Genomic DNA, 13,069 nt, shown 5'->3' on the forward strand with positions numbered 1-13,069 from the left:
AACCGCAGCAGCGGAGGAAGCTGTCCGGCGGCCGCCGCTCAGCGGGCCCGGGCAGGGTCAGCCCGGAGCCGGGGGTCGCGACAGTGGCGGGAGCGCGGACCGCCGACTGAAGCCGGGGCCCCAGCTGCAGGGCCGGAGCGCATGGGGAGAGCAGCAGCCCGAGACTTGCCTCCCCTCCCCCACTGCAGGTGAGCCGCCGAGCCGCGGCCCCCACCCCCCCAGCTGCCCCGGGAGTGACGTAAGGCCTCTGGACCGCGCTCCGGCCCCGCCCCTGCAGGCAGCGCCCGCGGCCCGAGGCCCGCGACTCCGCGGTGGAAGCCGGTCCCGCTGCGGGACACGCCGGCTGCGACAGACAGAGAAGGCGGCGAGGCACTTGACTGGGCTGCCCCTGCAGCCCGACGCCAGGGCGAGGCGCGTCCAGGCGGAGCTCGGGGTTCCGGTCGTGGTACACCTGACCCGCGGTCCACACGGCCGAGGCCGCTGCAGGGTCCGCACCCTCTGCCCCGCGGAATCGCGGGTCGCCCAGCCAGCCGCAGCTGTCCATCTCCGCCCGAGCCAGCCAATCGCCCGCGACTGCCCCGGCCGCACCTCCCGGAATCGCTGACGGGCGTGCGGCTCAGCCTATGAGATGGGGGCCTCGGCGGCCTGGGCTGGGAGCGGGAGCCAATGAGCATCATTTCAGGTGGGTGGAGGGAGCGGACCTCGGGAAGGTAGCTTCTTTCGGGTTGCTAACGTTTTCCCTTGGAGATGGGCGCGCAAACGGACCAGTGGGTCTGGGGGCGGTGGTGACGGGCGTGGAGCTGGCCCAATGAGGGTGGGAGGGGGTGGGGCAGCCCGGAGTAGCAGTGCTAAAGGAGCCCGGCGGAGGCAGCGGTGGGTTTTGGACTGAGGCGCCGGATCTGTGGTCGCGGCTGGGGACGTGCGCCGGCGCCACCATCTTCGGCTGAAGGTGAGAGGTGCGGCTTCCCGGGTCCGAGTGCGGCGGCCGGGGACCGGGGGACGGTTTGTGGGGGGAGAGAGGATCCCCGGCTGGGGGCCCGGGCGGCTCTGTAGGGCAGGAACGGAGCCGAAGCGGGAGCTGGGGAAGACAGAAGGGGTTCCGGGCGGAGGGTTTGTGCTGCAGGGGCCGTAGATTCGTGCAAGGAAGGACCTTGGGGGTGGGTAACGGGACCCCGGTGGGTGGAGAGACCCCTGGAGGGGCGGGGAATGAGGTCCTTGAGAGTGAGACCCCTTCAGGGATTAGGGCCTGGGTGTGCGGGAGGACGACCCCTGGGGGGCTGCGGATGGAGATCTGCGGGTGGGCATGTGCTGACCTGGTACTAGGCGTGCGGGGTCTGTGGGGCGCGGGGTTGGGGGGGCCTCGTGCCCTGGTGGGTGTCCCCGGGGGTCCCGCGAGCCTGTGCTTGCCTCCCGGGAGAGGAGGGAGTCCTGGGGCGGGCTGGAAAGCGCCATCCGGGTTGGGGGTGGGGGAGCGCTGGACGGGAAGGGCCACTGGGTGGGTTAGGCCGGGTCCGGCATCCCGAGTGCGGTGAGGGGTTCGCCGAGGGCTCGGAAGGCGGGCGGCGCGCCGGGACCTGCGGGGTGAAGGGACCGGAGGGCAGGGCTGCGCACGGCCCGGGAGGCGCGCGGCGGCGGGTGAGGGTCTCAGCAACCGGCCGCCGGCTTGGGGAGGGTCGGGCTCCACTGGTCCCGGGGGAGCTGGGCGGGAGAGCGGGGGGGGCGTCTTCCCAGGCGCTCTGGGGACGGCGGGGGCCGGGGGTGGACGCCTGGCCAGGCCCGGGCGGTTTTGGGGGGCGAGGCGGGAAATGTGGCGGGGGCGCGCTGCAGCAGGGCGGTCGCGGGGGGAGGGTCAGCCCTCGCCTCGGGATCCCTTTATTGTGTAAGTGATCTGGGCATGGCTCGGCGCGGAGTCTCTTCCTGGCCTTCTGTAGTGGGGGTCACACCCTGATCCCATAAAATCGGCCTGGAATGGGGTCGGAGGGAAGTTGAAGGCGCGGAGTCCCGGCGTCCGCGGGGGCTTTGTGGGCCTGCGGTGGGCGGATGCGGCCCGGGGACCGGTGAGGCCCCCAGCCTGGCCTGCCTGGGAACTAGGGCCTTGGGAAGGAGGTTGGCGACTCTGGTCTGAGCTCGGCTGGTGAGTTTTGGGTAACGTGGCCTCTGCCTATGACCGTTATCTCTGTTCCTTGGGGCCTCTGCAGTTCCCTTCGAGATCACTGCGGTGGATGGAAGGGGGTGGGGTGGGGTGGGGTAGGGAAAAGCAGGCAGGGTAGATCCCGACTGCAAATGAAACAAAGACTGCTGTTTTCGCTGAATAATATAATACCAAATATAATACTTCGGCTTTGCTGAGATTTTTGTTTTTTAACATTGAAGCTGAGGATTCTTTGAGTCAGGCTTAATTATTCTTGATAGTATCTCACTCTGGAAAACTTTAATGTATTTATTGTTTCATTTCCTTCATCAATCCATCTTTATTAATTACTCTTTCAGTTCCATGCCTTTGATGTTTAAGTATGCCCTGTCTGTCACGGACTCTGGAAAAGTGGCCATTTTATGCAGCTCCTTACTTCTGCATCTTAAATTCAGTTCTTCCTCGTTCTTATCTGGAGAAAGCATATGGTGTAATTGTGTGATATAGCACTAGCTTTTGCTGCAAAGGGATGTGACCCGAGAGGTTGGCTTTTTATTTGGGCTCCTTAGGGAAATCATTTCAATGAAGACAGGCTGGATGGAAGGTGAGATGGAGGAAATTTTGAAGGGCACGTTGTATGGTGAAAGACTATAGGCTTCAGCGGATGATGTACTTACTTGTCATATAGGAAGAATAAAAATTCTTGGTGTCGTCTCCACGTTTCAGAAACATTTAACACGGTGTAAAGATATTTACAGAGGTGGCTTGGGCCATGAATAGCGATAGTGTCCTTTTGCACTTAGTTTGTATTTCTGCTCATTTGGTTAAACAGAATTCTGATAAATGAACAGACTTGCAGGTCTCTGTAATGTAAGTGACCTCTGTGGTAGCGTTACACAAATTGCGACAATTCTGTTTTAGCTTATCCGTCTTAGAGAGATGCGCTATCATATGGATCCCTTATCCATCATTTTTGTTTGGCTTTTTATATGCAAGATATTCATAAAACTGTTTTCCTTTGCCTGTACCTATAGTAGGTGCTGGGAAGCAGTCGAGAAGTTTCCTGGGTGATATTTCATTGAGAGTCTAAAATGGCCTTGGAGATGGAGCGCAGGGGTGTGTGTGTCTAAAAGCAAATGAAGGGGATGGGGCTTTGGCTCTGTAGGGAGCTAATTTGTGCACAGATAAATGATTCAACTGTAATTAGGCAGTTATTTCGGTTGACACCAAGAACCTTCAGATTCTGTCTGTTGCAAAGATGTTCCTATTTATTCCTTTTTTTCCCCAATATAGGTATTTTTTTTCTATAAAATACAAAGCCTTTGCTAGATTGTGCTAGTGCGTTCATTGGCCGAGCCTGTATTCTTTTTTTTTTTTTTTCTGGCGGCTTGTGGGATCTTAGTTCCCAGACCAGGGATCGAACCCCGGCCCCCGGCAGTGGAAGCGCAGAGTCCTGACCACTGGACCGCCAGGGAATTCCCTGAGCCTGTACTCTTGAAGCCATGATCGATAATTGATCGAGAGGCAGTATGTAGTGTACTACATGCCCTTCAAAGTTTTCTCCTTCTCCCCTTCCATCCTTGCAGCATGTGCTCTGGAGCTGAACTGAGTTTTCTCCCAGCTCTGCTCCTCGTTAGCCCTGTGACCTCCAGCCAGTTATTGGCTTTCTCTGAACCTTGGGTTCCTCATCTGTAAAATGGAGATATTAATAGTACCTACCACGTAGGGCTGTTGTGAGGATTAAGAGTTAATACATACATAAACTGCTTAGAATAGTGCCTGGCCATGATTAGTGGTACATAACAACAGTATCTGCTGTTTCCAAAATTCTAGTATTATCCTTTCCGAAAGGCAAAGCATTTGGGAGAGGTTTCCCTATTAAATACCAGCATTGTCAAGATTAGGTACCAAATGTACAACGGAATGAAAAAAATACAACATATTTGGCAACCACAAGTGAAGAGTTAAGATGAACAAAACATCTTCACTGGCCTCAGGGACTCTTGTCAACTAAACAAGGATTTGAGCACCTACTACCTGAGTCCTCTGGTACAAAGGCGAGGGAGGGAAGAAGAATGCCAGGAGAGCGGTACAAAATGTTAGGAGAAGGAGAAGGATTAAATTGCCAGGTTGACCTGAAGAGAACTTCTGAAAGGGTGGCGTTGGGTTAGGATTTGAAGGAATGGTTAGCCTTTGGTGGTGGAGGAGAAGCTGAAGCTTACAGTGAGGGTTGGGACCATTCATGTAGTATTGATCAATAGGTATATAGAGGTCCTGCTGTGGACCAGGGGGTCAGCTCACCGTATGGCAAAGACAGGAAACCATCCTCATAGTGTTTAGTTAGTTGTAGAAAACTCTGGAAAAGTAAAAATTAGAAGTAGTTTGTGATCCCACTACCCAGTGAAGACCCAATGACTATTTGTTTCTTTTAAAACAAAAAGAAAAAAAAGTGTTTATGTAATTTCCCCCCCCACACACACAAAATCGGAAGCATATTGTAATCACACTATTGTGATCTATTGTGGTTTTTTTTCCCTTATATGAAATTATAGGTGGTTCCCCACCTAGAAAAAGTACATACTGATAAATTTAAAATGTGTTGATTTGATCAAATAATTTTTAAATCCATGATTTACTTTAAAAAAGAGAAAAAAGACCTGCCCTAGAAATGATCTGTTAAGTTACTGTGATTTATAGTCATTTGCTAAATCTAAGCATATAATTACATGTCCAGTGTAAAAGTAAAGAAATGTGTGCATACATACAGGCAGCAAGGCAGTTTCTGAAGTGTTGTATGGGGTATACAGTTTATACCTAATAAGAATAAGAGTAACTTGTTATCGTATTTTGTTCTAGTTGGATATTTTCTCTTTTAAGAGACTGTCCTTCCTAAGGCAGAGTGTGTGTCCTATTGTCTGTATCCACATTCATCGAGGATGATTCCCATTTCAGAGCCATCCTCTTCCTAGCAGTGGGTAGTGAGTGTATAGGTTGGGAAGACAGAAAACTTGTTAATAATCTTATTAGTGCAGTCTGGAGAGGTGATGGGTTTTTGAAACCGTTCTTCAGAATGTACATGTGTGCATGAATATTTTCTCTATTGCCCTCTCCCACATGGATGCCTAAGAAGGCAACTGCAAGTATAGTTAGAGAGCATATTAGCAATTCTATCGGTAGAAGTCTTAATGTTACATGTTTTGTGATTTTTTGTTTGTTTGTTTTATTCTGTTTTGTGATTTTTGTTTTATCCAAGTGTATATACTCCTTAAAACGTTAGCATATCCTTTAAATCAGGTTATGAATTAGTCTAAAACATTGGTTTTCAACCTTTTTTTCTACTCCAACATACCTGGTAGTAACAGTGGTTCACCATGGCAACCAGAGAACTGTGGGGGAATGGTTCTTAAAGTGTGGTCCAGCATTATCAGCAGCATCTGGGAGTTTTTGTTAGAAATGCAAATTATCAGGCCCTCCACCCCAGACCTACTGAATCAGAAATTCTGGGAATAGGGCCCAACGATCTGTATTTTAATAAGCCCTTTAGTTGTTGCTGATGCCCTTGCCAAAGTTTGAGAACCATGCTCCAGGGCTTGAGTGTTTGTAATCCTTTACATTGTAACAACCAGTTTCTGAAGAATCTTAGCTATTTGATTCTAGTACCTTCTTACTGGGACTGAAAGGGCTAGTATCTTGTACCCACTATCAGTGTTTAATCTTTTAGGACAAAGATAAATAGATCCCTTTAAGAATCTGAAGAAAGTTATACGTGTTCTCCTCAGAAAAGCACAGATATACAAAAAAGTTGTGCAACGTTTTTAGACCATTTCAGTGATTTCATGGAGCTTGAACTTTGTCTACAGACTCGAGGTTAAGAACCTCTTAACAACTTTGGATGACTTTATGATTTCCCTTGCAGCCTTCCATTCTCTTGCCTACCAAGAATCCCCATCATTTTGGGGAGAGGGAAAAGTTGGGAGGGTTTGATGGTTACTCACTTGCCTTCTTGCATTGATTTGGTTGAGATTTGTAATAACCTGGAATTTGGAGTAATAATATTAGTATTTAATGATGGTGTTGGATTCCAGAAAGATACTGTCAGGCAGGAATGATGAGTCACATCAGAAAGGTGAGTGACGAATGTAAAATCCTGTCCTTTGATCCAAAAAGTCAATCCCACAAGTGTAAGAGGAGAAGTAGCTTCAAGGACCATGAGTGGAGCTTTCGCTGACAGCTCCTTGTGAACCAACCGTAAATGAGCGCTCAATAAACCACTTAGGTCTTGAGATACTGTTCGTTGTAAAAGTCACAGAAGCAGTGCTTTCCCCAGCGTGGCCTGAGGCTGTGAACAGTTCCTTTTCTTCTGCACTGGTCAGACTGTGTCTGGAATATTCTGTTTGCTTCCAGTCTCCACACTCGAAAGGGGCATGGAGTCTGGGTAGAGGCGAGAGACCAGAGTGGAGGAGTGAGTCCTGATGAAGGACGGGATGCAGGAGAGGAACCGGCGGGGAGCAGCTGCGGGTCTGGGAGTGGAGACCTGAACAGCCCCCATCACATACCTGAAAGATTGGGTGTGATGCCAACTTACGCTCATCCCCTGTGGTCTCGTGATCACCCTGAGGCCACATGGGCCATAGCGAAGCTGCAGGGGGCTGGCTTGGGGTAACTGTAAGGAAGAACGTTGAGTCTGTTGTCTGAAGGTAGGATGGGAGGCACATTCTAGACCTGAGGGTTGGTCTGCTGGCAGCCACCGTGCGTTTCTGTAGCTATCCATACATCCTGGTGGTCCAGCAGCACTCCATGGGCCTTTTGTCGTGAAACTTTGTTTTGTTTTTCTTCCTTTTCCTTTCCCTTCTTAAGTCCCTGTTTAATTTGTGGTGAGGGTGAAATAGATGGAGAGGGAAAAAAGGGTGAAACTGGAACTTTGCTTTTCCCTCCTGCTTGTTTTCCAGCCGTCAGTGACAGGCTACATCTTGAGTGGTCCTCAGACGACCAGAGTCATCATTTGTGGTCACCCCTGAAATTTACCTTGGAAACCCAGTTAGTACGGCCATGGAGAGGGCTACCCCAGCTCCTTCACTCAAAGTTCACACTTTCTGTTTACCAAAGCGTTTGTTTTAAGTTTCTTAGAAGAGTAAAATTTGTGAACCATAGTATATGTTGAAGTATCTGACTTTGTCCTCCTCCTCTTCTCGCAGAGGCGATCGCTCTTGGATCCTCCTGTTCACAATGGCACAGAGAACTGGACTTGAAGATCCAGAGAGGTATCTCTTTGTGGACAGGGCAGTCATCTACAACCCTGCCACTCAGGCTGATTGGACGGCTAAAAAGCTAGTGTGGATTCCATCAGAACGCCATGGTTTCGAGGCAGCTAGTATCAAAGAAGAGCGGGGAGATGAAGTTATGGTGGAGTTGGCGGAGAATGGAAAGAAAGCAATGGTCAACAAAGATGATATTCAGAAGATGAACCCACCTAAGTTTTCCAAGGTGGAGGATATGGCAGAATTGACGTGCTTGAATGAAGCTTCTGTTTTGCATAACCTGAAGGATCGTTACTATTCAGGACTCATCTATGTAAGTATGCCCTCTAAATAATCATGTGAAGTGGTGACTGGGAATTAATGGAAATTATACATACTGTCCTAATCGATGTGGAATACTCACATACTCTCTGTTTCACATGTCTATTTCTATTAAAGATAGAAAGATTGTCCCTTGCTTACCCAAGTCTTGCTTTGCTTTAAATCTTAACACATAATTTTAAGTAATCCAATCTGCAATTAAATATACTAAAATGGTATTTGAGACTTTTGTGTAGTGGTGCTCTGGAGCCTAATAAGATGGGGGAGAGCGTGTGGCAGAAAGATAAGGGAATTTAATATGGTAATAAGAGTTGCATTAGTGGTAGGATACAGACGGCAGATTGGTAGGAAATCCATTGTATATCCAGGGGTTATAAAGTGGCGGGGCTGCAAGCTTAGAGGTTTCAGTGAGAAGCAAGACCAAGGTCATTGCGTACAGGGAAGTGGGAAAGCTGAATGCTGAGGTTTTTTAAGAGGAAACCGTTCAGGGTGAGATTGAGGCTGGGGTTGTCCTGTGGTTAGCAGTTGACACATATGTCACAGTCACTGACGGTGTTGTGACCGTATAGAAGTTCCCGAAAGTAATAAGGGATCGGGTTGAGAGGAAAATGCAAGCCAGATACTGAAAGAATCTCGAATGCCAAAAGAGGCTAGAAGGGATGGTAGACACGGGTGGCAATGATTTAAAGAAGGCAGGGTAATTAGCAGCAACATGGATGGACCTAGAAATTATCATACTGAGTGAAGTAGGTCAGAAAGAGAAAGACAAATACCATATGATATCACTTATATGTGGAATCTAAAATATGACACAAATGAATTTACCTACAAAACAGAAACAGACTCCCATACATAGAGAACAGACTTGTGGTTGCCAAGGGAAGTGGGGGGGAGGGATGGATTGGGAGTATGGGATTAGTAGATGCAAACTATTATATATAAAATGGATAAACAACAAGGTGCTACTGTATAGCACAGGGAACTATATTCAATGTCCTGTGATAAACCATAATGAAAAAGAATATGAAAAAGAATATGTGTGTGTGTGTGTGTGTGTGTGTATAACTGAATCACTTTGCTATACAGTAGAAATTAACACAACATTGTAAATCAACTATACTTCAATAAAATAAATTTAAAGAAATAAAGAAGGCAGGGTAGATAGAACATAGATTTAGAATGAAGAGAAGTAGAGGGAAAGGTTGACACTGTAATGGTCTGAATTTGGAAAAGAGAAGTTGAATTTTATGCAAAGAGTGTGGTACTAACGTCCATGTATAATTCAGAACTTCAGCAAAGCAGAAGTTGTTTTCCCATAGAATTAGTTTATTTAGTGGATGTTTACTGAGCACCTACTATGTTCTAGGTGCTGGAGAGAGTGTGGTGAACAGGCCAGGCCAAATCCCTGCCTTTGTGGTACATCCTGTACGGAAATAAAACAGGACTATGGGATGGCTTTCCCCAGCGGGTCAGGGAAGGGCTCTTTGAGAAGGTAGCATCTGAGCTGGAATCTGACTGATAGCAGGGAGCTAGCCATGGGAACATCTGAGAATGAGTAGTTCATTCATGACCTTTGCCAGAGTAGTCTGAATCAAGCCTGGTGGTCTTTTATTTTATTTTATTTTTTCTCTGTGAGTTAGGATGCAAAGTAAGGGTAAGAGGCACCAGGCTCGGGAAGGTGGCTTGAGGAGAATGCGTAAGGTTTGGAAAGGGGAGGAAGCCAAGGATAAGAAAACAATTGGAGAACAGCATTGGGAATCCAGCTGAGACTGAATAACAGAATGTGTAAGGTGGCCACATTTTTGTCTGGAGAGAAAGGAGTGGAGAGAGGGAGTGAGAAAACTGGGAAATTAAGAGATTGTGGTCAGATCATTATGTTGACATCTGAGATTTGAGAGGTGGATGAATTTTGGATGATACCTGGTGCAGTGAATTGCGAAGGGCTGGAAATGCAGGGTCGTAACCAAAAAGCTGTGGAGTGCTGCGCTGTGGAAAGGAGCCTGTCTGCCCCCTGACCCCACCCTGCCCTCGAGGGCTGCTGCAGGGAGGAGAGAGGAGGGAAAGAGAAAGGGGAAGGAAGTTGTGGGTAAAAGGGAAGGAGGAGGGAAAAGACAATTTAGTTTATTTGTAGCCATTCCTCATGATAATTCTAAGACTTCGCAAGTATCTTTTATTGAGTTTGATTTTTTTCGGGCTTAATTCAGGGAAAACAGGAGTGAATTTCTGGGTTTCTTTTCAAAGCATGGCCCCCTGGGCTTTACAGAAGGAGAATCTGAGTTTTTTCTTTTTCTTTTTTTTTAAATTTATTTATTTTAGGCTGCGTTGGGTCTTCGTTGCTGCGCGCGGGCTTTCTCTAGTTGCAGTGAGCGGGGGCTACTCTTCATTGCGGTGCGCGGGCCTCTCATTGCAGTGGCTTCTCTTGTTGCAGAGCACGGGCTCTAGGCGCGTGGCCTTCAGTAGCTGCAGCACGCGGGCTCAGTAGTTGTGGCTCGCGGGCTCTAGAGCGCAGGCTCAATAGTTGTGACGCATGGGCTTAGTTGCTCCGCGGCACGTGGGATCTTTCTGGACCAGGGCTCGAACCCGCGTCCCCTGCATTGGCAGGCAGACTCTCAACCACTGCGCCACCAGGGAAGCCCCCTTTTTTTTTTTTTTTAAATAAATCTATTTATTTTTATTTATTTATTTTTGGGTGTATTGGGTCTTTGTTGCTGCACACGGGCTTTCTCTAGTTGCGGCAAGCGGGGGCTACTCTTCGTCGCGGTGCACCGGCTTCTCATTGTGGTGGCTTGTCTTGTTGTGGCTCGCGGGCTCTACAGCGCAGGCTCAGTAGTTGTGGCTCACAGGCTCAAGAGAGCAGGCTCAGTAGTCGTGGCTCACGGGCCCAGTTGCTCCACGGCATGTGGGATCTTCCCGGACCAGGGCTCAAACCTGTGTCCCCTGTATTGGCAGGCGGATTCTTAACCACTGCACCACCAGGGAAGTCCATTGGGACATATTTCTATAGATAAGACATAACATATGTTCATTTAGGTAAGTTACTAACAGGTTTGGTTATGTTATTTCCTTATACTTTCTTTGGATTTAATCTCCCCAACTTCCATCTTCTCAGGTCATTAATTTTCATCTTCTTTCTTAATAAAACTACTTAAAAACTGCAGATGTCTTCTCTACTACATTTTAGCTTACTTCACACATTTTGACATGTAGTATTTTTAGTGTTCTAAATATTTTCTAACTTCTATTATTTATTTAACCTAGGAACCATTTAAAAGTATACTTTTAAAATTCCTAAATATTGTTTTTTAAGTTATCTTTGTGTTATTGATTTTTCAATTAATTGCATTAATATAGTCCATATAATAACACTCCTTGTTTTTGTGAGACTTGCTTCGTGTAGCATATTGTCAGTTTTTTTTTTTTTTTTTAGAATTTCACTTATTTATTTATTTATTTTTGGCTGCGCTGGGTCTTCGTTTCTGTGCGAGGGCTTCCTGTAGTTGCGGTGAGCGGGGGCCACTCCTCATTGCGGTGAGCGGGCCTCTCACTATCGCGGCCTCTCTTGTTGCGGAGCACAGGCTCCAGACGCGCAGGCTCAGCAGCCGTGGCACACGGGCTCAGCCGCTCCGCGGCATGCGGGATCCTCCCAGACCAGGGCTCGAACCCGTGTCCCCTGCATTGGCAGGCAGACCCTCAACCACCGCCCCACCAGGGAAGCCCCCTATTGTCAGTTTTTATGAGTGTTCTGTATGTTTGTTAAGAATGTGTTTTCTGTTATTGTTGGGTGTGGAGTTCTATATGTGGCCATTAGACTAAGTTTTTTAATTGTGTTTAAACTTTACTAATTTTTGTCTTCTTGGTCTGTTGATTATTGAGAAGTGTCTTAAAATCTCCCAGTGTGCTTTCTCAAACTAAGTATGCGTTCCTTAAAAATATAGTTTAGTTTTGCCTGTTGATGAAGTTTTATATGAATGCATCTCTTAATACATACCTTTTTGTGTCAGTATTTTTGCTCAGCATTACAATTTTAAGATTCACCCATATTACTTTGTGCTGATGTAATTCAATTGTTCTCAGAGGGTGCTCTACAGACTCCTAGGGTTTCTTTAAGACCGTTTCGTGGGATCCTTGAGGTCAAAACTATTTTCATGATTATCGAAGACTTTATTTGCCCTTTTATTGTTGACATTGGTACTGATGGTGTAAAAGCAATGGTGAGGAAAGCTGCTGACACCTTATCGTGGGTAAAAGCAGTGACCCCAAACTGTACTGGTGGTCATACTAATCCAGTTTCACTCCAGAATGTCCTTGGTAAAGCAGGAGGAATGATTGAATTTATTTCAGCTCTTGAGAACACATCTTTTAATATTCTGTGTGATGAAATGATAAGTATGCATAAAGCGCTTCTGCTGCATATTGAACTAGGATGTGCTTTGAAAAAAAGCACGTGTGTAGCTATTTGAGTTGCAAACTAAACTTGCTACTTTTTTTTATAGAATACCATTTTTATTTGATAGAATGGCTGATAGATAAGCTATGATTAATTCACACTGGGGTATTTGGCAGACATTTTCTTGAAAATGAACGAAGTGAGCCTGTCATTTTAAAGGAAACAATTGAATGTATTTGTTGACAATGATAAAATTTGAGTTTTCACATGAAAATTAGAATCTGTATCTACCACTGTGAACTTGACAGCTTGTCAACACTTAAAACCTTCCTGATGAGATAGATGGCAACATTAATGAATGTGATTTTTTTTTTTAATGTCATATAGTGTGAAATGTCATCATTTGGAAGACTTGCACAATTCATTGAACCAGAGTTTTCCAAATGATGTGTAGATGATGTTACAAAATCATGCCTGGGTAAAAGATTCATTCACCTGTGCAAGCTTAGCCAATGGATTTGATGTATGTAACAGAGTATGAAAAGTTCATTGACAGGGTGTCAGATGCTACATTGCATCTAATCGTTAAGAAATTCTTACTTGTCGAGTTTTGGTGTAGTATCGAAGAGGAATATCTATAATTACATGAAAAGGCTGTTAAACTACTCCTCCCTTTTCCAGTTAAATATCAGTGTAAGGCTGATTTCATGTGTTTCGGTCAAAACAACATCACAATAGACTGAATGCTGAAACAGAGTGTTGAGTGTTTTCTATTAAGAAAATTGAGTGTTTTCTATTAAGCCAGACAATAAAAGATTTGCAAATATAAAACCGTACCACTCTTCTCACTTTTATTTTGAAAAACAGAAGGTTATTTTTCATAAGAAATGTTATTTATTGTTATTTTTAAATGAATAAATACACATTTAAAAACTACGTATGTACGTATATTTGTATAAAAATATATAAAAC

At 46.5% G+C, this 13,069-nt stretch overlaps 1 protein-coding gene across 2 annotated transcripts in view; it reads left to right on the top strand.

The window, feature by feature from the left end:
- Positions 1–342: 342 nt before the first annotated feature.
- MYH10 (myosin heavy chain 10) overlaps positions 343–13,069 on the top strand; it is a 136,507-nt gene continuing 123,780 nt past the window's right edge. The window contains exons 1-2 of one of the 2 annotated variants that reach the window (XM_061175183.1): positions 343–682; positions 7,327–7,702. In XM_061175183.1, the coding sequence (XP_061031166.1) occupies positions 624–682; positions 7,327–7,702 (435 nt within the window). In that variant the 5' untranslated portion in view covers positions 343–623. The remainder of the gene's footprint in view (positions 683–7,326; positions 7,703–13,069) is intronic. The other variant, XM_061175184.1, reaches the window with a different exon arrangement.

This window comes from Eubalaena glacialis, chromosome 19, assembly GCF_028564815.1.
Source record: "Eubalaena glacialis isolate mEubGla1 chromosome 19, mEubGla1.1.hap2.+ XY, whole genome shotgun sequence".
NCBI classification, from domain to species: domain Eukaryota; kingdom Metazoa; phylum Chordata; class Mammalia; order Artiodactyla; family Balaenidae; genus Eubalaena; species Eubalaena glacialis.